This window comes from Giraffa tippelskirchi, chromosome 3 (assembly GCF_054371585.1).
Source record: "Giraffa tippelskirchi isolate mGirTip1 chromosome 3, T2T-mGirTip1v1.2.pri, whole genome shotgun sequence".
NCBI classification, from domain to species: domain Eukaryota; kingdom Metazoa; phylum Chordata; class Mammalia; order Artiodactyla; family Giraffidae; genus Giraffa; species Giraffa tippelskirchi.
The window spans coordinates 29,905,534-29,929,861 of record NC_137277.1 but is presented as its reverse complement, the minus strand read 5'-3'; the positions used below and the strand labels follow the sequence as shown (position 1 = coordinate 29,929,861).

General features: G+C 45.9%; 3 protein-coding genes and 1 pseudogene across 20 annotated transcripts in view; 3 read left to right on the top strand and 1 right to left on the bottom strand.

Moving 5' to 3' along the window:
* Positions 1-8,876, top strand: part of LOC145543174 (leucine-rich repeat-containing protein 37A-like) — a 43,380-nt gene extending 34,504 nt beyond the window's left edge. For all 17 annotated transcript variants that reach the window (XM_081583823.1, XM_081583836.1, XM_081583838.1 and 14 more), the window contains 4 exons: positions 6,837-6,880; positions 8,253-8,307; positions 8,389-8,531; positions 8,641-8,876. In XM_081583823.1, the coding sequence (XP_081439949.1) occupies positions 6,837-6,880; positions 8,253-8,307; positions 8,389-8,531; positions 8,641-8,737 (339 nt within the window). In that variant the 3' untranslated portion in view covers positions 8,738-8,876. The remainder of the gene's footprint in view (positions 1-6,836; positions 6,881-8,252; positions 8,308-8,388; positions 8,532-8,640) is intronic.
* The window catches only part of LOC145543175 (RAD52 motif-containing protein 1-like), a 211,682-nt pseudogene that overhangs the window by 157,447 nt on the left and 29,907 nt on the right, over positions 1-24,328 (top strand). The window lies entirely within an intron of this gene.
* LOC145543176 (reprimo-like protein) overlaps positions 1-24,328 on the bottom strand; it is a 138,474-nt gene that overhangs the window by 104,310 nt on the left and 9,836 nt on the right. The window lies entirely within an intron of this gene.
* Positions 18,600-24,328, top strand: part of LOC145542373 (leucine-rich repeat-containing protein 37B-like) — a 28,012-nt gene continuing 22,283 nt past the window's right edge. The window contains exons 1-2 of the mRNA XM_081581045.1: positions 18,600-19,327; positions 20,437-20,508. Of these exons, the coding sequence (XP_081437171.1) occupies positions 18,795-19,327; positions 20,437-20,508 (605 nt within the window). The 5' untranslated portion in view covers positions 18,600-18,794. The remainder of the gene's footprint in view (positions 19,328-20,436; positions 20,509-24,328) is intronic.

The following is a 24,328-nucleotide window of genomic DNA, read 5'->3' as shown; positions in this document are numbered from 1 at the left end:
TCCTATTTGGAACCAGTCTGTTGTTCCATGTCCAGTTCTAACTGTTGCTTCCTGACCTGCATACGGTTTCTCAAGAGACAGGTCAGATGGCCTGGTACTCCCATCTCTTTCAGAATTTTCCACAGTTTATTGTGATCCACACAGTCAAAGGCTTTGGCAGAGTCGATAAAGCAGAAATAGATGTTTTTCTGGAACTCTCTTGCTTTTTCGATGATCCAGCGGATATTGGCAATTTGATCTCTGGTTCCTCTGCCTTTTCTAAAACCAGCTTGAACATCTGGAAGTTAACGGTTCACGGGTTGCTGAAGCCTGGCTTGGAGAATTTTGAGCATTACTTTACTAGCATGTGAGATGAGTGCAATTGTGCGGTAGTTTGAGCATTCTTTGGCATTGCCTTTCTTTGGGATTAGAACGAAAACTGACCTTTTCCAGTCCTGTGGCCACTGCTGAGTTTTCCAAATTTGCTGGCATATCGAGTGCAGCACTTTCACAGCATCACCTTTGAGGATTTGAAATAGCTCAACTGGAATTCCATCACCTCCACTAGCTTTGTTCGTAGTGATACTTTCTAAGGCCCGCTTGACTTCACATTCCAGGATGTCTGGCTCTAGGTGAGTGATCACACCATCGTGATTATCTGGGTCGTGAAGATCTTTTTTGTACAGTTCTTCTGTGTATTCTTGCCACCTCTTCTTAATATCCTCTGGGGCTAGGCGGGGCCGGGGGCCGGGGGCCGGGCCCGGGGGCAACGGCCGATAGGGGCTAGGCTGGGCTGGGGGCCGGGAGCCGGGGGCAGCGGCCGACAGGGGCTAGGCCGGGCCGGGGGCCGGGGGACGGGGGCAACAGCCGAGAGGGGCTAGGCCGGGCTGGGAGCCGGGGGCGGCGGCCGACAGGGGCTAGGACGGGCTGGGGCCCGGGGGCCGGGGGCAACGGCCGAGACGGGCTAGGCCAGGCCGGCGGCGGGGGACGGCGGCCGACAGGGCCTAGGCCGGGCCGGGGGCTGGGGCCGGCGGCGGTGGCGGCGGCGGCGGCGGCAGCGAGAGGAATTACCCAAGGCCCAAGGTAAGAGAAACCCAAGTAAGACGGTAAGTGTTGCGAGAGGGCATCAGAGGGCAGACACACTAAAACTAAAATTACAGAAAACTAGCTAATCTGATCACATGGACCACAGCCTTGTCTATCTCAATGAAACTAAGCCACGCCGTGTGGGGCCACCCAAGACGGATGGGTCATGGTGGAGAGGTCTGACAGGTTGTGGTCCACTGGAGAAGGGCATGGCAAACCACTTCAGTATTCTTGCCTTGAGAACCCCATGAACAGTATGAAAAGGCAAAAGGATAGGACACTGAAAGATGAACTCCCCAGGTCAGTAGGTGCCCAGTATGCTAATGGAGATCAGTGGAGAAATAACTCCAGAAAGAATGATGGGATGGAGCAAAGCAAAAACGATACCCAACTGTGGATGTGACTGGTGACAGACACAAAGTCCGATGCTGTAAAGAGCAATATTGCATAGGAACCTGGAATGTTAGGTCCATGAATCAAGGCAAACTGGAAGTGGTCAAACAGGAGATGGCAAGAGTGAACGTCGACATTCTAGGAATCAGCGAACTAAGATGGACTGGAATGGGTGAATTTAACTCAGATGACCATTATATCTACTACTGTGGGCAAGAATCCCTTAGAAGACATGGAGTAGCCATCATGGTCAACAAAAGAATCCAAAATGCAGTACTTGGATGCAATCTCAAAAACGACAGAATGCTCTCTGTTCGTTTCCAAGGCAAACCATTCAATATCACGGTAATCCAAGTCTATGCCCCGACCAGTAACGCCGAAGAAGCTGAAGTTGAACAGTTCTATGAAGACCTACAAGACCTTCTAGAACTAACACCCAAAAAAGATGTCCTTTTCATTATAGGGGACTGGAATGCAAAAGTAGGAAGTCAAGAAACACCTGGCGTAACAGGCAAGTTTGGCCTTGGAGTACAGAATGAAGCAGGGCAAAGGCTTATAGAGTTTTGCCACGAGAACGCACTGGTAATAGCAAACACCCTATTCCAGCAACACAAGAGAAGACTCTACACGTGGACATCACCAGATGGTCAACACTGAAATCAGATTGATTATATTCTTTGCAGCCAAAGATGGAGAAGCTCTATACAGTCAGCAAAAACAAGACCGGGAGCAGGCTGTGGCTCAGATCATGAACTGCTTATTGCCAAATTCAGACTTAAATTGAAGAAAGTAGGGAAAACCACTGGACCATTCAGGTATGACCTAGATCAAATCCCTTATGAGTATACAGTGGAAGTGACAAATAGATTTAAGGGACTAGACCTGATAGACAGAGTGCCTGATGAACTATGGACAGAGGTTCATGACATTGTACAGGAGATAGGGATCAAGAAAATCCCCATGGAAAAGAAATGCAAAAAAGCAAAATGGCTGTCTGAGGAGGCCTTACAGATAGCTGGGAACAGAAGAGAAGCGAAAAGCAAAGGAGAAAAGAAAAGATATTTCCATCTCAATGCAGAGCTCCAAAGAATAGCAAGGAGAGATAAAGCTCAGCGATCAGTACAAAGAAATAGAGGAGGGCTAAAAGGACCCAGCTAATAGATAGAAGTGTGATCTTATCAGTCCCGTAGATCTCCGTAGCAGCTGTCTTCTCTGGTGTGTTAGGCGTTGTGTAAATAGGTTCCATTAGAGCACTACAAGAAAGAGTCCTGCATCAGGCCACCCTGAAGCATGTCATGTTTAGAACAGCATCTTCCTGGAGCTAGCCTCTTGAGCTTTCGTCCAGTTACATAATGGTTTATTACTTTTCCCAACAGGCAGTTGCTAACATTAAGAGGAAGATTTTGGTTTTTTTAACATGTTTATTTTTTTTTTATAATCTTATTTATTGATTTATTTTTGCTGCCCTGGGCCTTTGTGGCTTTGTGCGGGCTTTCTCTGGTCGAGACAAGTGGTGGGGCTACTCTTCCTTGCTGTGCACAGGCTTCTCATTGTGGTGGTTTCTCTTGTTGCAGAGCACGGGCTCTGTGTGTGGGAGCTGAGTAGTTGCAGCATACAGGCTTAGTTGCTCCACGGCACGTGGGGGTCTTCCTGGACCAGAGATTAAACCCATGTCTCCTGCATTGGCAGGCGGACTCCTATCCACGGCACTACCAGAGAAGTCCAAAAGAGCAATTTTAATGAGCTGACCATCTTGAGTCTACTCTACCAAGTCAATCTACTTTATCTTTTCTTCTGTCCTGGCAGCCCTCTATTCCAGCCAAAGCAGCCCCTTACCATGTGCTCATTACACCGTACCCATTCCTGCTTTTATCTGTGCGTTTGCACAGACAAAATAAATTCCTTAATTTTACTTTGCCTGTGGGAGTCCTATGACTCTCAAAAGCCAACTCAAGTTCATCTTTCTTCAAATAGACTTCCCTGAATACTCCAGCCCTGCTGACCCTAGTCCCATGAGGCCTGTCACCAGTTCTCAGGGGCCCCAGCAAAGCAGTCCCCTCACCTCAGAACTTACAAAAGTGGTAAACAGTTCTTTAGAAGGTGGCTCCCTAAGAGCCTCGTGGAGGGGAGCAGAACAGTGTAAGGACCAATGGCTTCCTGGTCTGTCAGACTTGAGTAAAACCTGACATGATGTGTTACCTGCTAAAGAGAAATGTGTCCGTCTGTAGGAGGGCTGGTCAGTAGTGAAAGTGCAGGAAAGGTGAAGAGGGACCAGCATGGGTAGTGCCCAGCCTCACCTTGTCCAAGAGGAGAGATGCACCCGAGGCAGCATAACTGAAGAGTCAGGCCCATCGCCAGGCTGCAGCTGTTGAGAGCATCTGGCTACCGCAGGCCTTTCCGTTTAATGTGGGATTCAGCTGATTCCTTTGGTTCTAATTCTGTTCTCACCAAGTAGCCTTTTGAGTGTGTGGTTGTGCTTTGGTGTGCCTTGGAGGCCTGTCTCTACAGAAGTTTAATTCTCTGGTTGTGTAGACACCGGTGCCCTGTCTGTAGAACAGATGTATTTCTCGTTGTCAAGTAAGAATTTGGCATTCTGATTTTTGATCAGTCCTGTGATATTATTGATAAAGTGAAACTGCCGCAAGAGGAAGATGTGAGTTCTCTCTTGGTGGGGAAGAGTAATTTCTGAGCCTAGGAGGCCAGGGACTTAACATGGGGTCTGGGGACTTAGCATGGGGTCAGCTTGCTAGTAGTTGGCCATTGCCCAGACTGTACCCCTGCATCTCCAGGTGGCATATGGCCTTTGCTTGTTTAGTATATCTACATGTGCGAGCTAAGTTGCCAGTCATGTCTGACTCTTTGTGACCCCATGGACTGTAGCTCTTCCAGGCTCCTCTGTCCATGGGATTCTCCAGGCAAGAATACTGGAGCGGGTGGTCACGCCCTCCTCCAGGAGATCTTCCCAACCCAGGAATCAAACCCGCATCTCTTATATCTTGTGCATTGGCGGGCAGGTTCTTTACTACTAGTGCCACCTGGGAAGTCCTATAACATCCTGTTTCTACTGTTTTTAATTTCCATGTAGTTTAACCTTGCATTTGTATTTATTTATACCATTTCATTGTTTCCGCTCCCTACTTACAAGGTTTTTGAGGACAGGGACTGTGCAGTGTTCTCCCCATGATAGACACTAATGGTGTTTGACAGAAGAGAGATGAGGCATTATATCAGTTCCACAGTGAGGAATAATGCAACGGAATATTTATTTGAAGTAGCATAGAGAGCCCAGAAATAGACCCACGTGTTCTTAAGATATTTGTCATGTTTTAATATTCTAATCAGTGGAAGAAAATGAATAAATGGTAATCAAATAAGCTGCCTGACTATTTGTGGGGAGGGGGGGAGGAATAATAGCAGATCCCCATTTCTCACCTTAAATAAACATGTTTCCATAAATGTGAAAAGATACTGCATAAAAGTATTAGAAGAAAAGCAGTGTTTTAATAATCTTGTGGCAGGAAAGCAGCTTCAGGGTCCGGTACCATGAGCAGAGTCTTTGATGGATCTGACCACCTGGTCTGTGACAACAACTTAGCACTGATTCACGCCAAGTGGAAGATGAGGAATTTTCTGTGTATTGTCTGACTCAATCGCCACAATCCTGTGAGGATGGTATTACTGTCCCTCTCTCATAGAGGAAGGAAATCAGCATGAGGCCCCAGTGGTCAAACCAAAAGCAGGAGCCGGGATCACCAGACTGCAAAGCCTGTGCTTCCTACTCTGCTCTTTTGTCTTTTCTCCTTAGAGACAAACACTGGGAGGTTTTGAAACACTGAAATTCAACGGAAGCCAATATTTATTTATTATAACGAGGTTTGTGGTGGGGGTTTGTTTTTGTTTGCTTGGCCGTGCTGTGCTCGCAGGATCTTCGTTCCCTACCAGGGATCAAATCCAGGCCACCGCAGTGAAATCGCCGAGTCCTAACCACTGGACCACTAGGGAACTCCCAGGGGTTTTACAGATCAACAGGGAGAAGGCAGACAATCCAGGGGAGAAGGGGGTGAGGGCTGAGAGGAGTAGGAGAGGCATTGACAGTCTGCCACCATACTGGCCCGTCTCTCCTCACGGGTCGTGTGCAGCGGGTTTTGTTAGCCAAGCCTTTGTCACCTCATGACATAAAAATCATCTCTAATCGTCATCTTCAAGTACTTTTATAATCTGTCTAGAACTTGCTGTATTTGATTTTTAGTGTGATTGAGGTAGGGGATCTAACCTTTTCCCCACTACCTGAAGATCTACTTGTTTTCAAATCTTTCACTGAATGGTTCATTCTTTCTCCCCTGTCTAAAATACTATCTTTATTTGAACTCTATTCTGTTGATCCAGTTATCTTTTCCTGTTATCTTTTCAATATCACACTGCTTAACTCCAGTTACTCTATAACATGTAATTTTATATCTGTTAGGGTAAGGCCCTGCTCTTTGATCTTCTTTTTCATACATTTCATAAGCGTTCTTGCGTATATTCTCTACAAAATGTCAGCTCACCAGATTTTGTTTAAAAATTTCCTTGGATATAAATAGGGTTGCATTGAATTTGTAGGTTAATTTGAGGAGAATTGACCTCCTTACAGTATTCTTGGAAGATGGTATCCATCCCATGCCATGTATGTATTTCTTCTCAATGTCCTTCAGGAAGGTTTTAATGTTCTCTTCACATAAGTCTTACACATTTTTGGTTGAGTTTATTCCTAGTTACTATTGATATTATAAATGGGATCTTTCTTCCATTTTTTAGTTGGTTTGGTGATTTGTGCTATATAGGAAAGCTATTAAAGCTTATATGTTGATCTCTTGATTTTGTACATAAGCCACCTTAACTGAATTCTCGTATTACTTACAGTACTTAAAATTTTGGTTGATTCCTTTGGTCTTCTAAAGTCCATTACTCATATGCAGATATGTTTGTCTCTTCCTTTCCAATTCTCCCTTTTTCTTACTGTACTGATTAGGAAACCCCCCTCCTCCACAGTGATCAATAGTAATAGTAATGATAGGCATCTTCCCCCTGTCCTTGATTTTAAACAGTGCTTAGGTTTCTGGTCAATACTTTTATTTTCTTTCCCTACTTCTGAAAGTTTTTTGTTAGGAATTATCTGTTGAACATGATCCAAAATGGTCCATAAAATGTATCGCCAGCTGCACGCAACACCCAAGGTTAGGTACTGTGAGAGAGTCAAAGGATTCTTAAACAGGATAGAATCCCTGTCCTTGAAAATGTTATCAACTCACTGGGTAGATAAGACTGAAAATAAAAAGTAATTAATAAAGATTTGAAAGTGGCTGTCATGATCGTGATCATGTTTTCTTTTAAAACAGATTTATTCTCATAGAAGAGCATCAGAGGAAGAAGGAAGCAGAAGGTAAATATTGGTCTTTTAAAGTAGAATTTTAGAACTAGAGGAGAGCTGAGAACTCATCTATTTTAGTCTCCTCACCAAAGTCAAGAAGAAGCTCTATTTACCCTAATGCTTTACGCTAATTTATTTATCAGCAGAATTAACTCCTCAACCAAATCTGGCCCAGCACAGGACTGGCACGGATTCATCTGGTTTCACGCATTCTTTAAGGAAAGAGGGTGGATGGGGAGAGGTTTCGGTTGTACCTGTTCCTGCCGGTGGTAGGCATCAGGCCAGGTCAGAGGTGTTCTTGGAGGCTCTGGGGTAGGGAAGTTAGAGAAGTTAGAGATTTGGGGGCTAGCCTTACTCAAAGCTGATGAAAAGTAGAACAAACTATGTGTTCTTTCTGTAAAGGGGCAGGAAAGCTTCCCTTCTCATCATCCTCCTGGTTTTCAGCCCCCACTCCCTATTCCCTTTATCCAAACCAGTTAAAGTTTTAACTGGAAGAAACTTCAGACAGTAGTTTGTCTTTTCCTTTTATAATAAAAAAAAAATGGAGAAAGAGAAAAGATCTGGCCCCGTGGTCACGCTGCTAGTGATTATCAAAGAGAAGGTGGTGCCTTTCCAACTAGGGCCCCTCGTGATCACACTGTGCTTGGGCTGCGAGCTGCATTTTATGTCAACAGTTCAGTACACACATACTTTATGGACAGAAGTGGTTTCTGATACAAACTCATTGTGCACTCTGTTGTTGTTGTTAGTTTTGTTTGTTTTCGAAAAGAATACTTTTGAGTTTTCCTTCTGGTCATAACCTTTAAACTGATTTCACAATTCACTCACACCTCAGTGACAACCTGCCATATGCAAGTCAGAGTGCTAGATAACTTTGCTAGTTGGACTTAGGGGTTTACCTGCTGTGATGCAGTTTATCAGATCGAGCAGCTAAGAAGATAGAAGCACCTCCTCCCCTCCCCCACCCCCACCCCCACCCCAGCAAATGCCGCACATGAGACTAAGTCCAAAGGGGGCTAGTGTGGAATGCTTCTGAAAGGAATGTGCACCTGCCCAGCATGATTGTGCAGTGTTTTCACTGCACGAGGGCAGTTGGCCGAGGGCCGAGAAATGGGAGTGGGGCTGCAGTCGTGGCTGTAGGCCATGCTAAGCCACATGCACAGGTCTCCCCAGAGACGCAGGCAGGGGGCCATTTTGAACAGACCCGGAGAGCTTCTGGAAGGCCAGCATGCGTGGAGTGATTCTCAAGACCCCAGGTCTGTGGTGACTTTGCTCATTGTGATTGCTGACTGAAGTCTCATTTAGTCCTGGTAAGACCAGAGCAAACACACTGTGGGAGATGGAAAGTGGCACGTGACACTAACTGTGTATGCTTTCCTCCAAGGGGCTGTTTTGGATTTCTGCTGCGTAAGAGAAGCTCGGGGACAAGTGAGAGTCAGGTAGGTTTGGGAAGGATAAAGTGCTGTGGCCAGAGGAAGCAGGGGAGAAGCAGAACTAACATGTCGCTCTCTGTGTCCCAGGAGGGCTTTTTCTGGAGGCGGCGGCCACTTTGGCTTCGGGACATGTACAGGCCTCTCAGTGCCACACGCAAGAAAAATATGGCGCAGAAGCTGCACGACAAGGAGTCTTCAGATGAGAATGAGATTTTCAGAAAGGATGCCTGGTAAACGATAGGGGACAATTTACACTTCTTGCCTCAGATGAGGAAATAATGCAAAGTGTGATTGCCCCTTTCGAGACTAAACGCCTTGGCACTCTTCTTCTTATCCCAGGGGGGACCCTGAAATGCTGATAGGGACTCCTCCTCCGGCTACAGATTCGGCTGCTGAAGAGGAGAGTGAGGCAGCCGCCGACACCACCACAGAGTGAGCCCCGTCCTGCCACCGGCCACCTGCAAATTTTATTTCCTAATACTGGCTTCTCAGCATCACTTGTAAAATACTTACTTTTCTCATATTAAAATGTATGAATGCATAACCAATTATAACCATGTGGTAAGGAATTAAAATGCCAATAGTTGAGTATTTATGTACCAATATAATATCAAGAAAAAAGCAGAGCTGAAACTAGAATCCCTCAGGGCGGCCAGAACTTCCACCAGAGGAAACACAGGCAGAAGAGGAGAAATACAAGAATGGAGGGGGGGCTTCCATCCCGTGTTTCCGCAGTATAACCAGCCCCTGGGAACTGGAAAACAGGTCATCCTCCGGGGGCATAGATTATTAAATCAAATAATTTTCTCTGGTGCTCTCTCTTCTGATTCATCAAGTACAAGTTATTTACAACACACTTGCCCTCCTGCTCATGGAGGATCATCCACTTCTGGCCCCTCTTGTAAGTCACTGGGGCTGACAGAATATTTGGATCCCTGGGCCTTCCTCCACCACAGGACCAAGGCCTGACTTTCTCCTAAGCCCTCAACTCGTGTACAAATGCGTTCCCTGTCTTGGTAGGGGGTTCTCCACCCCTTAAGCTGGTGGAAAATGCACATTGGGTTGCATTTTTTCTTGAAAAAGCAAAAAATCTGAGCCTTTGAATAGCTAGCAGGGAGGGGCCAGAGGGGCAGGATAAAGAAAAACATGTGCAAGCACCCAAGATGGTCCTCCTCAGGCCCCAGCCTCTCCTGACCCCTTTGAGGGTCAGTCATATGCTGCTCGGCTCCCTCCAGCACCAAACCCACCGCACTCCTGCCTCACCCAACACGGGCGCAGGGCTGCCTTGACTCCAAGTGACGATGTAATGGCAGTGCCATGTGGGGAAGGTGCAAAGGCTCTTCCAGTCCTTCTGCAAAGAAAATTGTTAATCGATCGCATTTAGTAAGTCAGGGAGAAAGAAATATATTAATGAGTAAAAGAAATACTGAATGAACAAGATTTGATAATCTACCAAAATGACCACAGACAGCGCCGGAGCTTTAATAATACGAGGTGAAGAATGGCGCAAACCATGGGACGAGAGCACGCAGTCCCCCAGAGGAGCAGTGGGCCTGAGAGATAGCCCAGCAGGTTCTGCTAGTTGGGTGGGGTTTCAAGCAAAGTGATCAGTCCACCCGTTCTTCTGGTTTATGAGTTCCCTGATGGGGCATGAAGACATCTGTTCTCTCAGTGCCTGCCCAGGTCACCTCCCAAAGTTTCTCACCAAGAATGAAAAACAAATGTTTTCTCTGGGCGGTAACTTCAACGAACAAGTATTTACTTTGTTTAAAGTGCATGACCAATAATACTAATAATAGGAAGCAGCAGCAGCGAGCATGTTCTATTTGCTTGTGTGCTGCCCAGCCCTGGGTTAGGCATTTTACGGTCTTACCTAGCCCAACAATCCATGTAAACATATCTTGTTATCCTCGTTTGACAGATAGGAAACAAGGTTTAAAGAATATAGGTAACCTGGACTTCCATGAGGGTCCGGTGGTTAAGAATCCACCCCTCAGTGCAGGGGACCCGGGTTTAATCCCTGATTTGGAAAGTTCCCACATGCTGTGGGGCAGCTAAGCCTGTGCGCCACTCAATTACTGCAGCCTACGCTCTAGAGCCCATGCTCTGCAACAAGAGAAGCCATGCACCTCAACTAGAGAAAGCTCACATGCAGCAACAAAAACCCAGTGCAGCCAAAAACAAGTAAATAAATAAAATTCAAAAAAGAAGAAGAAAGTAGGTTACCGGCTCAAGTGCCCCAGGCCACACGTCCAAAAGTGTGTTAGGGTTGTAGCGCAGAACTGCTAGATTCCAATAGGGGTGAGAGAAGTATAGAACCTTTGGTTGCCACCAAAGAGCCAGTAACAGTGATGATAATTAGGGGGAAGAGGCGGCTGCTGTTTCTTGAGCACCTGCTGTGTGCCAGGGACTATCCTAGGAGCTTTGGTTACACCATTAGTTCACAGGAGCAGAAAGTCCTCATGTCTGCTCAAAACTCTGTAATGAAAGGGAGGTTGATTTCAGTAAGAGAGGTAGCCACAAAGACAGGGAGCTGACAAGACCAGCGGTAGAGATCCTTGCGCTGCTGGGCTTCCCAAAGCATGGGCCAGGATTCCCAGTAGCTTCAGCTTCCTATTTGAGGACAGTTTCATTATTTCAAAGTTGGTACATAAAGTGAGGCTTAGATATCATTTTTTTGTATCACACTACCTCAAGTTTGCACAATTTTATATTGGTCTCACATGCTACCCTACCAGTTTTCTAAAGTAAAATTCCCAAGAGTAAAAGTCTGCTTTGCCCAACTTGACCTAAAGGTTGCTGTTGTTGTTCAGTCGCTCAGTCGTGTCTGACTCTTTGTGACCCCATGGGCTGCAGCATGCCAGGCTTCCCTGTCCTTCACCATCTCCCAGAGCTTGCTCAAACTCATGTCCATTGAGTCAATGATGCCATCCAACCATCTCGTCCTCTGACCTAGACTGGGCAGTGTTTTTGCCAGAGCCCAGAGACATCACCTGACCAGCCAGTGAGTGAGATGTCTCTCCTTGGATCCAGGGACACATCCCTAGAGAGAGCTTGAAAGTGGGAAGAGTGCCCAAGGTCAGGTGGTACAAAGCTTGTCTGCCTAGGGCTGCCTCTGTCACCATCACATGATGGACAAGCCAGCGCAGAGCCCAGCTCCTTATTGAGAGCTGAGTGACAGAAGGAGAGAGGGAGACACAAGGCCAATAGCTACCAAATGAATGAAAAGTCTCACTGATTCTGATGAAATCTGTCAGAGAAATTAGCCATTTTTTAAAAGATAATGAAATGAGACAATATGATTGGGCAAACATGATAGAGAAAAGTTGTAAGACTCGAAGGAGGGAAAGTTAGGAAGCTAGGGAGAGTCCATGAAAAAGGGAGAACTTGAGCTGGCCTGGACTATATGCCAGACACTGCGCCTGGTGCTGGGGAAAGAGTTGATTAGGACAAAGTCACTGCTATGAGGGACCCTAAGCCTAACAGGAGGCCCAGACACCTGAAGATACACACAGAAGACAGTGTGTTGGCAAGACAACGGACCAAGAAGGTTTTGATACAACTAAAGGGCTTGTGCAGTGGGTGTAGATGAATAAGAACTGAAAGGACAAGAGCTTATGTTTTAAGGATGAAAGATTGGCCTTGTGTGTGAAACCCACATGTGCTGACTAACTGACGCTTATCAGAGGTGGGCTCCAATCCTGTCCCAGCAGCTGGGAGACAAGGTCCTTAGCTTCAGGTGTTGGCTGGAACAAACAGCAAATTCTTTAGGCAGCCTGGAGTTTTTCCAGGCAGGCACTTTAAGGGGGGCTAGAGTCATCCTAGATCTGTGGCCTTGAGCTGATAGAGACTATGTTGGTGTTTGTTGAAGTCTCTATGGGCCAAGGTTGAATCTAGAGGGAGGCTCAGAGGAGCCTGGCTAGAATTTAGTCCAGGAGAGAGTCTGTCACCCTCCAAACCCACATGCCCACCCCTCCTGCCTCCGTCAGCCTCTGAAGCAGGGGGACTCCTGCTTGTTGTGTTCACTGAACTGCTGAGGTGTGGAAGCAAGGGGGGCAGGGAGGTGTGGGACGCAGAGGTTCTTTGGCACCTTCAGGGCCGGAAGTCAGCAGGGATTTGAGAGTGGGAGAGGTTGGCTGCAAAGATGACTGGGAGGCAGAATGGACATCTCTGCCCACCCCTCCCACTCCCCAAGGAGGTCAGGACCTCTCACTCCTGGGGAGCACCAGGCCTGCCTTCGGGTGAGAGTGAGATGCTGTTGAGACCCCCTGGGGGAGGGCAGTGGAGCAGCTTGCGGACATAGGGGGAGCATACCCATCCAAGAAAAGGACAGGCCCTGAAGCCTGGAGCAGAAGTGGAAACGTGGTTCAGGGTGAGGCTTCAGGTGTTGGAGGGTGATGTAGGAAAGAGGGTTTGGCGCCACGCTGTGGCATGTTTGGACTTGCAGGAAAATTATGACCGATCTGTGAACAATACGAAGGCTGCAGGTGGAAGAGGGCTACAGCGAGAATGGTGGAGCCTGGCTCCCCAACACATGAACCGCCAAACTAACCCTGGCTGCTCAACCAGATTCTTACACAAAAGATCAATAAATGTCTTTCTTATTTAACTCACTATTGTGTAGGGTCTATTGCAGTGGCTTAACTTACAACCAATAAAAGAGTATGCACATGTATTGGTTAGTTATTGCCACAATAATGCTATGTAATAAACCCATCCCAACTTCAGTGGGTTAAGATAGCAATTCTCATGAGTCTGCAGTTTGGCTGGGGCAGCTGTGGTTTAATGCTCTGCTGGCTGGGTCCACTCTGCTCCTCACTGCTGGTCTGCAGACCAGACGAGGTAGCTCTTTTCCAAGCGTGTTTATCCTGGGGCCCAGGCTGAAGAGGCAGCAGCTGCCCAAGTGAAGTATATGAGAGGAAGCATCACCAGGCCTCCTCCAACCTGGCACAGAACTGCCACACTCTCATTTTTGCCCATTCCACGGGCCAAAGCAAGTCACTCGACCAAGCCTAAGCCCAGGGACTGGACAGTCCACTCCACCCACAGTGAGATGAGTATAGATGTAGTGAGGGATAAGGGATCACAGCTAATAATTCTATCCATCCCAGGATGTGGTGAGTCTTGGTTTGGGATGTGTGCAGATGATTGCGATTTTGTTCTGCATCAATAAACAGCTGCCATAGGACCTGTTGGTAAGGGTAGTCCTGGTTCTGTAGCAGAAGGAAGGGTTTTGCAGAGTGCACACCCTCCACTCTCGAAGGTGTCACCTATAAATGGAGCTTTGTGAAAGTCACTGTCCGTCAGTGTGCAGACCCAAACACTTTCTCTATTATGTCAGGAACCCTGACAAGGCAAGAAGCACATCCTCTTGCCATCCCCAATGTATAAGAGCAGGTCCTGCCCCCAGTGATGACTCAGTCACTCAGTCTTGAGTGACTTTTAGATCATTTCTTCATTCTCCCCATATGATTCCTTGTGAAATACAGACTGAGCTCCTAAAGGTCAGCACAAGCTGCAAAGGGACTATGCCATTTGGAGGTGGGTTTTGTACCCAGATCTGGCTGATACTGAATTCTGTATCCACTGCTACCCGAAGGGACCTCACAGAAGAAAGCATTTGTACAGAGTAAACATCAAAACAGACCAGTGAAATGTTTTTCTCTAGATGCCATTTGAAACTGGGTAGATTCTCATTGCCTGAAATATCCGAAGAGGAAGACTGTCTAAAAGCACAATCCTGGGGGCTTCCCTGGTGATCCAATGCAGGAGGTGATGTAGGAAATCACCTTCCAATGCAGGAACTGCAGGTTCAATCCCTGGTTGGGGAGCTAAGATCTCACATGCCTCGGGGCCAAAACACCAAAACATAAAACAGAAGCAATACTGTAACAAATTCAACAAAGACTTGAAAAAAATGGTCCATATCAAAAAATCTTTAAAAAGAAATAAAACAGTACATTTCTAGTTATGCCTGAGCCTCGGTTAAATTATGATGCAGATTGGAAAAAAAAAAATAGCACAACCCTAGGGAATTCCCTGGCTGTCTAGTGGTTAGGACTCAGTGCTTTCACTGCCATGGGCCCGGAGTTCAATCCCTGAGCAGGGAACTAAGATCTTGCAAGCCACGAGACATGGCCAAATAAATAAATAATACAAAAGCGCAATAATGCAAAATAATACAAAAGGGATCCACATGGACTTAAGGACAATTTTAAGAACAATGAGATCATTCAGGCTCTGATGTCACATGTGCATGACGGCTACCATATTGGACATTGCAGGTAGGCTGTTTTCATCATTATGGTTCTATTCGAAGATGATGGTGCAGAATATGTCCAGGACACAGAAGAAACTGGTAATGGTAGTTGCTTTCAGAGAAGGAAACTGGGAGGCTGAAGCACCATATTCCCTCTTGTACCTTTTGAATTTTTTGTCATGTATTTGTATGGCGTACTTAAAACCAGCAACAACTGGGAATTAGAAATCTCCACATAGGGTCACCATACCAGGACAGTGATTCTCAGGATATTACTTTGCAATCAGCGTAAAACAAAGTAAGCTAACAGATGTTATGATTTCACGCTTAGTTTTTTTTCACAGTGTAAATATTTAGCTCCTGCCACCATCTCTCTGCTCTTGTGAACTCATAGACAACAACGTGAAGTAGCCAGGGGATGTTAAAGGAAAAACAACCTACTGTCAAGCACTGGTTGACGGCATTATTTTTTCTAAGAAATAAATTCGCATGATCATGATTTTATTCCACATCAATAAACAGCAGCCATAGGACCTGTTGATAAGGTGATTCCTAGTTCCAGAACAGAAAGAATTGTTCTGCACAATGCACACCTTCCAAGTGAGACAGGAAGGAAGAGGGCAGGGCACAATCTCTCAAAGAACGGCATAGTCCTTGAAGATACGACATAAACTGGTTAGAACCAGTGAGGTCTAAGATGGCAGAAGAATTGACTGCTGGTAGACCTTGAGCCTCTTGCCTACTAAGATGGCCCCCACTCTGTGTGGGGTTTTTCTCCCACGGCCGCTCTCAGTTTCCGAGATGGCCCCATGTCCTGGGGCCGCTCTTGCCAGCTGAAACTACACAACTCAGATGGGACTTGAACCCAGCCAGAAGCTACAATGGGACTTGAACCCACTGTCTTTGAGTTGAGTTCACATACCTGGCCTTAGGACTTCATGAAGCTCAGGTTCTTGATGTTTATCACAGAATTCAGCGAGAGGCAAAGTGATAGCTAAAAAGTCGATTTATTTAGAGAGATATACATTCCATAGACAGACTATCTCAAAAGGCATGAGCTCCCCTCCAGGACATGTGATCATTTCGGAAAATAAGCCCTCAAGGGCTATGTCATTCTTTTAAAGGTTGTGCCCTGCCCCCATCCCTCCTGTTTCACGAACACCCTGCCTCCTAAATGAGTTTGAGAACTGGTGTAACAGGGAACGGGGATCCTGCTTGTAACCTGTATCCAGGTCAGTTAAGGAGGGAATGGGGGTAAGACAGGAAGAGGGCAGGGAACAATCTTTAAAAGAAGGACATAGTGGGAGGAGAGGACATAAACTGTTTAGAACCAACTAGGCCCAAGGTGGCAGGCAAATTGACTTCCACTACAACTTGAGCCTCAGTGTATGCTCATTGCAACTCATCAGCATGCTAAATGACACACCCACAGGCACCATGACAGTTCCAAGGCTGACCATAAAAGTCAAAAAGTGGACAGTGGCCTCGATCCTGGAAATCTCCACCCCCTCCTCAAAATAGCTGGAATACTCCTCCCGCTCATTAGCCTATGAAAGTACCCAGCCCTACAAAACTGACAACCCCATACTCTGCTGCCACTCTCGCCTTCTGAGATGGCCCTGTCTGTGGAGTGGGTTTCTCTCTAAATAAATTCACTTCTTACCTATCACTTTGTCTCTCACTGAATTCTTTCTGTGATGAAATCAAGAAACTGAGCTTCATTAAGTCCTGAGATGAGGTGTGTGACATCAGTTAAAAGACTGTGAGTTCAAATCCCAATCTGAGTCACACGGTTTCATGATCAGGGATTGAACTGAATCTGGGCAGTGAAAGACCTGAGGCTTAACCACAGAACCACCATGGAATTCCCTGTAAACACTATTAATTATCTGGAGACAGTGACATAACTAAGTCTCAAGAATAGTTTGGGGGTGGCAACTCCTTGCCAGTGCCAACTAGGAATTCAATAGACAGGGTCTAAAATGGATAAATCAAGAACTAGATGTGCAAAGAGACATGGAGAAAAGCAGCAGAAGATTCAGCTGAAACCTGCTCTGTAGAGGTACCTAGGCCCAGTGAGCTTGCTCGGGAAGGTGGGCAAAGACCTGGTCTGGGGCAAGGAACTGCTATGGGTCCTTGTGTTTCATCACCATTTCATTTCACTTAGCATCTGAATGTAAACTGCTATAATACAATTTTTTGTTGGTTTTATTTTTAAGTTCATTACTTGGTGACTTTTTTTTCCCAACAAGAGGTATAATTGACAAATAATTTCAAATTTTAAATCCATTTTTTAAAAAAGAATGGGAAGTGGAATTCCCTAGTGGTCTACCGGTTACAGTTCCACTAGAAGGGGTGCAGGTTTGATCCCTGGTCCTGGAACTAGGGTCCAGCAAGCCACGCCATGTGGCCAAAATGAAGAGAAAAAGAGAGAGTGGGAAGAACCAGTTTCCTACTGAAGAATCTGGGAAAACACTAGCTATTCCAGTGTTGAAAGAGATGGTTGCAGTAATACCTGTTTCATGATTTCAACCTGATGCCAAGTAAGTATATCTGGGATCCAAAGAAGAAAAGATTCACTCCAGTGCTCAGAAGGGCAGTGAAAGGCAAGGGCCTGACTGGATTGGAAAGGTAAGAATTGCCTTGGGCTTCCCTGGTAGCTCATCTGGTAAAGAATTCACCTGCAATGCAGGAGATCCTGGTTCCATTCCTGGGTCAGGAAGTTCCCCTGGAGAAGGAATAGTCTACCTGCTCCAATATTCTGGCGCTTCCCTGGTGGCTCAGAAGAATTACCAGAATTGTAATAATAATAGCTAGTCATCTTCCAGTGTTTCCTACAGACTAGAAACTGTCTTAATGATATTATCTTATTTAATCTGATGTTTTCCCCAATTTACAGATGAGGAACTGAGGCTCAGCGAGTTTTAGGAACTTCCCTGAAGTCACACATTCCGGACCACTCTGCCTGAGGCTAAGGGGCCAGAGGATGTTGTGACTTACTTCTCTTTTCTAAACATCAATAAAACTCAATTTAGAAGTTTCATTTTCAGTGATATCTCAAGGGACCTATGAAAACTAACAACAGGGCGCGCAGGGGTCGTGTGAGCGGCGAGCACGGGTCGGCGCCTGGGGGGCGGGGGTCAGGTGAGCGGCGAACGCGGGTCGGCGCCTGGGGGGCCGGGGTCAGGTGAGCGGCGAACGCGGGTCGGCGCCTGGGGGGCGGGGGTCCTGTGAGCGGCGAGCACGGGTCGGCGCCTGGGGGGCGGGGGTCAGGTGAGAGGCGAGCACGGGTCGGCGCCTGGGGGGCGGGGATCATGTGAGCGGCGAGCACGGGTCGGCGCCTGGGGGGCGGGGGTCGTGTGGGCGGTGCGCACGGGTCGGCGCCTGGGGGGGCGGGGGTCAGGTGAGCGGCGAACGCGGGTCGGCGCCTGGGGGGGCGGGGGTCAGGTGAGCGGCGAGCACGAATCGGCGCCTGGGGGGCGGGGGTCAGGTGAGCGGCGAGCACGGGTCGGCGCCTGGGGGGCGGGGGTCATGTGAGCAGCGAGCGCGGGTCGGCGCCTGGGGGGCGGGGGTCAGGTGAGGCGAGCACGGGTCGGCGCCTGGGGGGCGGGGGTCAGGTGAGCGGCGAACGCGGGTCGGCGCCTGGGGGGCCGGGGTCAGGTGAGCGGCGAACGCGGGTCGGCGCCTGGGGGGCGGGGGTCCTGTGAGCGGCGAGCACGGGTCGGCGCCTGGGGGGCGGGGGTCAGGTGAGAGGCGAGCACGGGTCGGCGCCTGGGGGGCGGGGATCATGTGAGCGGCGAGCACGGGTCGGCGCCTGGGGGGCGGGGGTCGTGTGGGCGGTGCGCACGGGTCGGCGCCTGGGGGGGCGGGGGTCAGGTGAGCGGCGAACGCGGGTCGGCGCCTGGGGGGGCGGGGGTCAGGTGAGCGGCGAGCACGAATCGGCGCCTGGGGGGCGGGGGTCAGGTGAGCGGCGAGCACGGGTCGGCGCCTGGGGGGCGGGGGTCATGTGAGCAGCGAGCGCGGGTCGGCGCCTGGGGGGCGGGGGTCAGGTGAGGCGAGCACGGGTCGGCGCCTGGGGGGCGGGGGTCATGTGAGCGACGAGCTTACCATAACTCCAGAACCCGCTACGGCGTCTGAACAGTCTACTGTCCTGCCACAGACCACAGCTCCTCCTCCAGAACAGCCTGAGGGGACACTTGCCCATCCAAACCTGACTCAGGTCACAGTTCAACCTATGGACGTGGAAGTGAATGTTACCGCAGTGAATAATACAGAGACTGAACCTCCTCCAACCCTAAAGGCGACCCCAAGTAAGGATCAAAGTCAGGCTCCAACATCACCCACCCTCACAACTCATCATGCGAACCTGGAGCTTACCATAACCCCGGAACCTGCTATGGTGTCTGAATATTCTACCGCCCTGCGGCAGATCACGGTTTCCCCGGAGGTGACACTTCCACCACCAAACCTGACTCAAGCCACAGTCCCAACTGTGGACCTGGGAGTTAGCATATCTCAGCAGCCAAGGTCATCTAGGAAGGTTCTTTTTTCTTTGACTGCATTTTCGGAACCAAAAAGTCCCCCTGGTGTAAAACATATACTAGGAAAGAAGCAACCAGTACAGAATGCCACCACAACCATCAATGTATGTAAGCTCTGTACCTGCAAAAATGAGACGCTGTCGTGTGTTGGTCTGAGTGCAAAGCAGAAGCTCCACAGAGTGCCTGAGCCAGGGCCCAACTCTTACAATGACACCTTCACCGTCTTGTAAGTATGGCCTTTCTTTATTTGTTCTCTGTATCCTGCCTAACACGGCAGCCCCTCTTCCAGGTTTTCCTGGGTCTTTCTCATCTCCCCAACCCGCATTGACTGACTTGCTATTTTTAACCTTTTGTTTGTCAACGATTCCTTATCTTCATTCTCCTCCTTACTATATTGTTCCCTCTTCTCCAGTCTTTTACTTATAATCACCCCTATTCTTTTTCCTTCTCTGTTTTTTACCCCATCATTTAATTCCTTAACATCTACTCTTCTCCCGTCTTTGCTCCATCCTCTTTACAGCAACATGTCCCTCTCCCCACCTCATTGGTGGTGAAACAGCAAATAGTGAGGAGTAGAGATTCCAGAGCTGAACTGCCTGGGTTTGAACCCAGGTCTGTTATTTGTTAGCTTTGTGACTCAGTTTCCTCATGTGTAAAGTGGGAATGATGATAGTCATCATCTCATAGGATTGTTGTGAGATTTAGATGAGTTAATACATGTAAAGCTCTTACATCAGTGCCTAACATATACGGGCTTTCCTGGTGCCCCAAATGGTTAAGAATCTGCCTACAATGCGGGAGACCCAGGTTTGATCCCTGGGTCAGGAAGATCCCCTGGAGAAGGAAATTGCCATTTCCAGTATTCTTGCCCAGAGAATTCCATGGACAGAGGAGCCTGGCGGGTTCCAGTCCATGGAGTCGCAAAGAGTTGGACATGACTGAAGCGACTTAGCATGCATGCATATTGGGGAGAATGATAGTGGTATAACAGGTGGAAATACAGCATTTGGGAAGGAGAGCTGGTTTCAGGAAGATGAGTTCCATCTTAAGCATTTAAGGTTTGATCCCTGGGTTGGGAAGATCCCCTAGAAAAGGGAATGGCTACTCACTCCGGTATTCTTGCCTGGAGAATCTCATGAACAGAGGAGCCTGGCGGGCTGTAGTCCAGAGGGTCACAAAGAATTGGACTAAGCACACACACTGGGAAGCTGTGGGAATTAGAGATATGTTTTTTCTGTGTTTGAATATTCCCCACGAGGTGGCCGTGGTTCTTTTACCTATTCTCTTCATTCCTTTCCTACCTATTCAAAGATATGACCTGTTGTTTCTTCACAGAAATTTCCAAGGAAACTATATTTCTTACATTGATGAAAATACATGGAAGGCATACCGTTGGGCTGAGAAACGGTGAGTATATTCTCTCAAAATGTGAATACAAACTGCTAACTGTCTTTTAAGATCCTTCTTAGTCCAGAATTTTGAGGTCAATAGCTGTGAGAAAAGGTATTTCCCCTTTCATCTCCCAAAGCAACCTATTAATTGAAATTCTGTGTTTATTTTAAAAATTAAATTTGGCAGGTCCTCTTTAAAATCAGTCATTTATTTTCCGTTATATGAGTATTGCATGATTATATTCTCACTATGTAAAAATAACAGGTATAGTGAAAACCCTCCTTGCTCCCTAAACCCCATTCAAGCTGCTTTAAGTTTAGTATATATCCTTCCAGACTCTTCCCTATACATTTGAATACATATATATTTCCAGATAACGAACAGATAGGTTTGTTGTATGATTTTCTTATCTTCTTACATAAATGAAACATCGTGCAAGTTGACTCTTTCATTTCATGATATCTTAGGTTTCTTTCATTCCTAGTACATAGAGGGTTACCCCATTCATTTCAACTCCTGCGTAATATTCCATAGTATAAATGTATCACAGTTTAATAATGCCCCTATTGAAGGATGTTTGTATGTCCAGTTTTCTTGTTGCATGCATTAATGCAATGAATATCTTCATACAGTCACCTTTGTGAATCTGGTCAGGTGTTTCTGTAGAATAGCTATCTAGAAATGGGATTGTTGGGGTGAAGACTATGTAGATATAATTTTTTAATTGCCCTCAAAAATGTTGTGCCAGCTTCTACTCCAATCAACATGCCATGATGACATTCATTTCCCCCACATTCCTTCTACTACTGGATAGTCTCCACCCTCTCCCCTGCTCTTTTTTTGGCCGATCTGATGGGTGAATCAAAGAGGTCTGATCTGAATTTGAATTTTTCTAATCACTTATGAATTTAAATATCTGTATATGTTTACTGAACATTTGTCTTTCTAAATTGTCTGTCCTTGGTCCATTTTTCTGTTACTGTTATTTTTTATTGATTTGTAGAAAAAGTCTGCTTAGATACATAAGTGATTTTGGAAAAAAACATTCAAAGTAATTAACTAGTATTTTTCATGACCGTTTGTGGTCATATCATTCATTCAACTTGAATAGACCAGTCATAAATGAATTCTGAATTAATAATAAAAGACATAACAGTCAATCTGAAAATAGGGATTATGACTACCCTTAGAGACATGTTTACTTAGTCTGACTATCTTATTGGTAAGGAAAAAATGCTAGAACCAGGCAATTTAAAAAAATTTACAGATTTCGTACCTACAAAATGTAGTTTGTATTTCCCATGACAGTATCTAACTTGGAGGTTTTATTTCCCAAACTTGTGAGAAGAATGAAAGTCATTTGGCACAAGAACTAGATTAACATTAGTTTCCTCTGAGGAGCAGAGGGGAATGGTAGACGTTTGGATTGTGTACTATATATCTTTGGGATTTGGAGCCATGTGAATATATACTACATATTTTGTAAAAAAATAAATTGAAATTCAAAAGTTAATTGTTAAAAAGCCTGTGTTTGGGAAGTGATACAGTGTAACATGAATCTGGTGAGATCTGAAGAGTTCTTTCTTTTTTTTTTTCTTTGTTTTGCCATACATTGACATGAATCCACCATGGGTGTACACGTGTTCCCCTTCCAGAACCCCCCTTCCACCTCCCTCCCCATCCCATTTCTAAGTCAGCTTGAGGTTTATACCTTATAAGCAGAGGTTCCTAACTTGGTGGCAGTGGTTCCCCAGGGCAGAAGTTTTTAATCTCCCTCCTAATCCCCCGTGTATGTCTCTTTGGCGTATAATCTACAGAAGCTTATGTTCTTGGGATAATGTTTTAAAGTGTATAATAGGTTAAAAATATATAGGAAAACAAAGGAAACTGACTATATTGAAACACTGACTATTTTTCAGAATAGTTTAAAAATTAGTGATATAGTAATAAATATGCTTCTTTTAGCACATTAAATAACAAGATAGTAGTAGGTCAATAAATATTATACCTCGGGATAGTGATGTGAATAAATGATATTTTGAGATATCTGCAACATACATGTGATATGAAATGGTGTGTGATTTCTGCTGGGGACCAAGTTAGCTACTGCTGATCTACTGCAATTTGTTGCCTATATTCATAATGGAAGGAAATGCTGATTTTATTGAGAGATTGTGAAAATTGAGATGTAATTTTGTTTCCCGTCCAAGTTTAGCCCTCTGAATTCAGTCTCCTCTGTTCATAGACCTCTGCCCTAAAAGGATGGCCCATGAATGGAGATTGCACGTATACTCTTACATGTGTTCAAGACAGTGCAGTTTTCTAGGGGAAAGGACATTGTTTTTATGAACTTCTCAATGGATTCTTCTCTCAAAAGATTTAGTCACAAATGTAGGGGAGAAGACATTTCTTTTCTTGTACTTATCCTCGTGAATGATGGCAAATGGATGATTTGTTTTAAATAAAAGTATCAGATAGTTGATAACCCATCACTTTCTGAATTCATTCATAAATATTTTTTGAGTGTCTCCTATGTGCCACGAACTGTTTTACATGCTAGGGAGACAGGCCCCAAACAAAACAGACCAAGTATTCCAGTTCTCAGGGGATATGTATAAAAATAAGTAAGTAAGTATAATAGATAAATAGATATAATTTTAAGCATTGATGAGTCCTTTGGAGAGAAAGAAAGTAGAGAAAGTCGAGTAAATCACTTCTAGAATGGCCTGCTGTTTGCATTATATGTATAGTTGAGTCAAACACACACTGAGGCCTCTCAGTTTCCTGGAAGTTTCAGAATGGAGAAAAGGATAATTGTCTATGAATATAGAACCAAGAATGAATGTGAAACTTAGAAGATTGCCTTAGACAAGAACCCTGGTCAGAAGTAAAACATGGATGTTTCTTAAAACGTTACTTCATGCCTGGTTTTGATATTTTCATGGTGTGAGAAAGTTTTCGATCTGGCTTTAACTCTTGATTCCCCGTAGTTTTAAATTTCTTGCCTCAGTCAGAATGAATATTTGAAGTTCTACAGATCAGTATATTTTATTTCAGTTAGTTGCTTATTTGAAGCTCCTTTTGGGGGTACTTTTTGGTGACTGACATTCTCATTCTAAACTTTACTTCTAGGTTGAATTTATTACTGTTATTTTTAAAAATTTTACTATCCTGCCAGCCAAACAAGTTCACAAAAAGGAACTCCATTACTTTAAAATACATATTCTTGGTTACTCTCTGTCCTCCCACAATATTCAAATTCCAACTAGTCTGATATGGGCATCCGCCAATCAAAGAAGACAGTGCCATGAAGAGTTAATGATCAGCCCCATCTCTTCACTGTCTGATTGAGTCCTTGTCAGTGTTCAGACTTATAACTAGTACATACGAGTTTCACTTCTGTCTTGACCTTTTTCATATATCATTATTTCCTGTGACTTGTGTAAATCACCTATGGTGTACACAGTTTTGTTACACAATGCAGGGAGGTAGAGTTCTTTCCAACTTTCGAAGTTATGAAAAGGATTACTATAAATGTCGTTGGGCATATTGATTTGAGCTTCCCAGGTAGAGCTAGTAGTAAAGAACCCCCCTACCAATGCAGGAGACATAAGATATGCAGGTTCGATCCCTGGGTTGGGAAGATCCCCTGAAGGAGGAAATGGCAACTCACTCCAGTATTCTTGCCTGGGAAATCCCATGGATAGAGGAACCTGGCGGGCTACAGTCCGTGGAGTCGCTTCTGTCTTGACCTTTTTCATGTATCATTATTTCATGTGACTTTTGTATATTACCTATGGTGTACACAGTTTTGTTATGTGATGTGGGGAGGTAG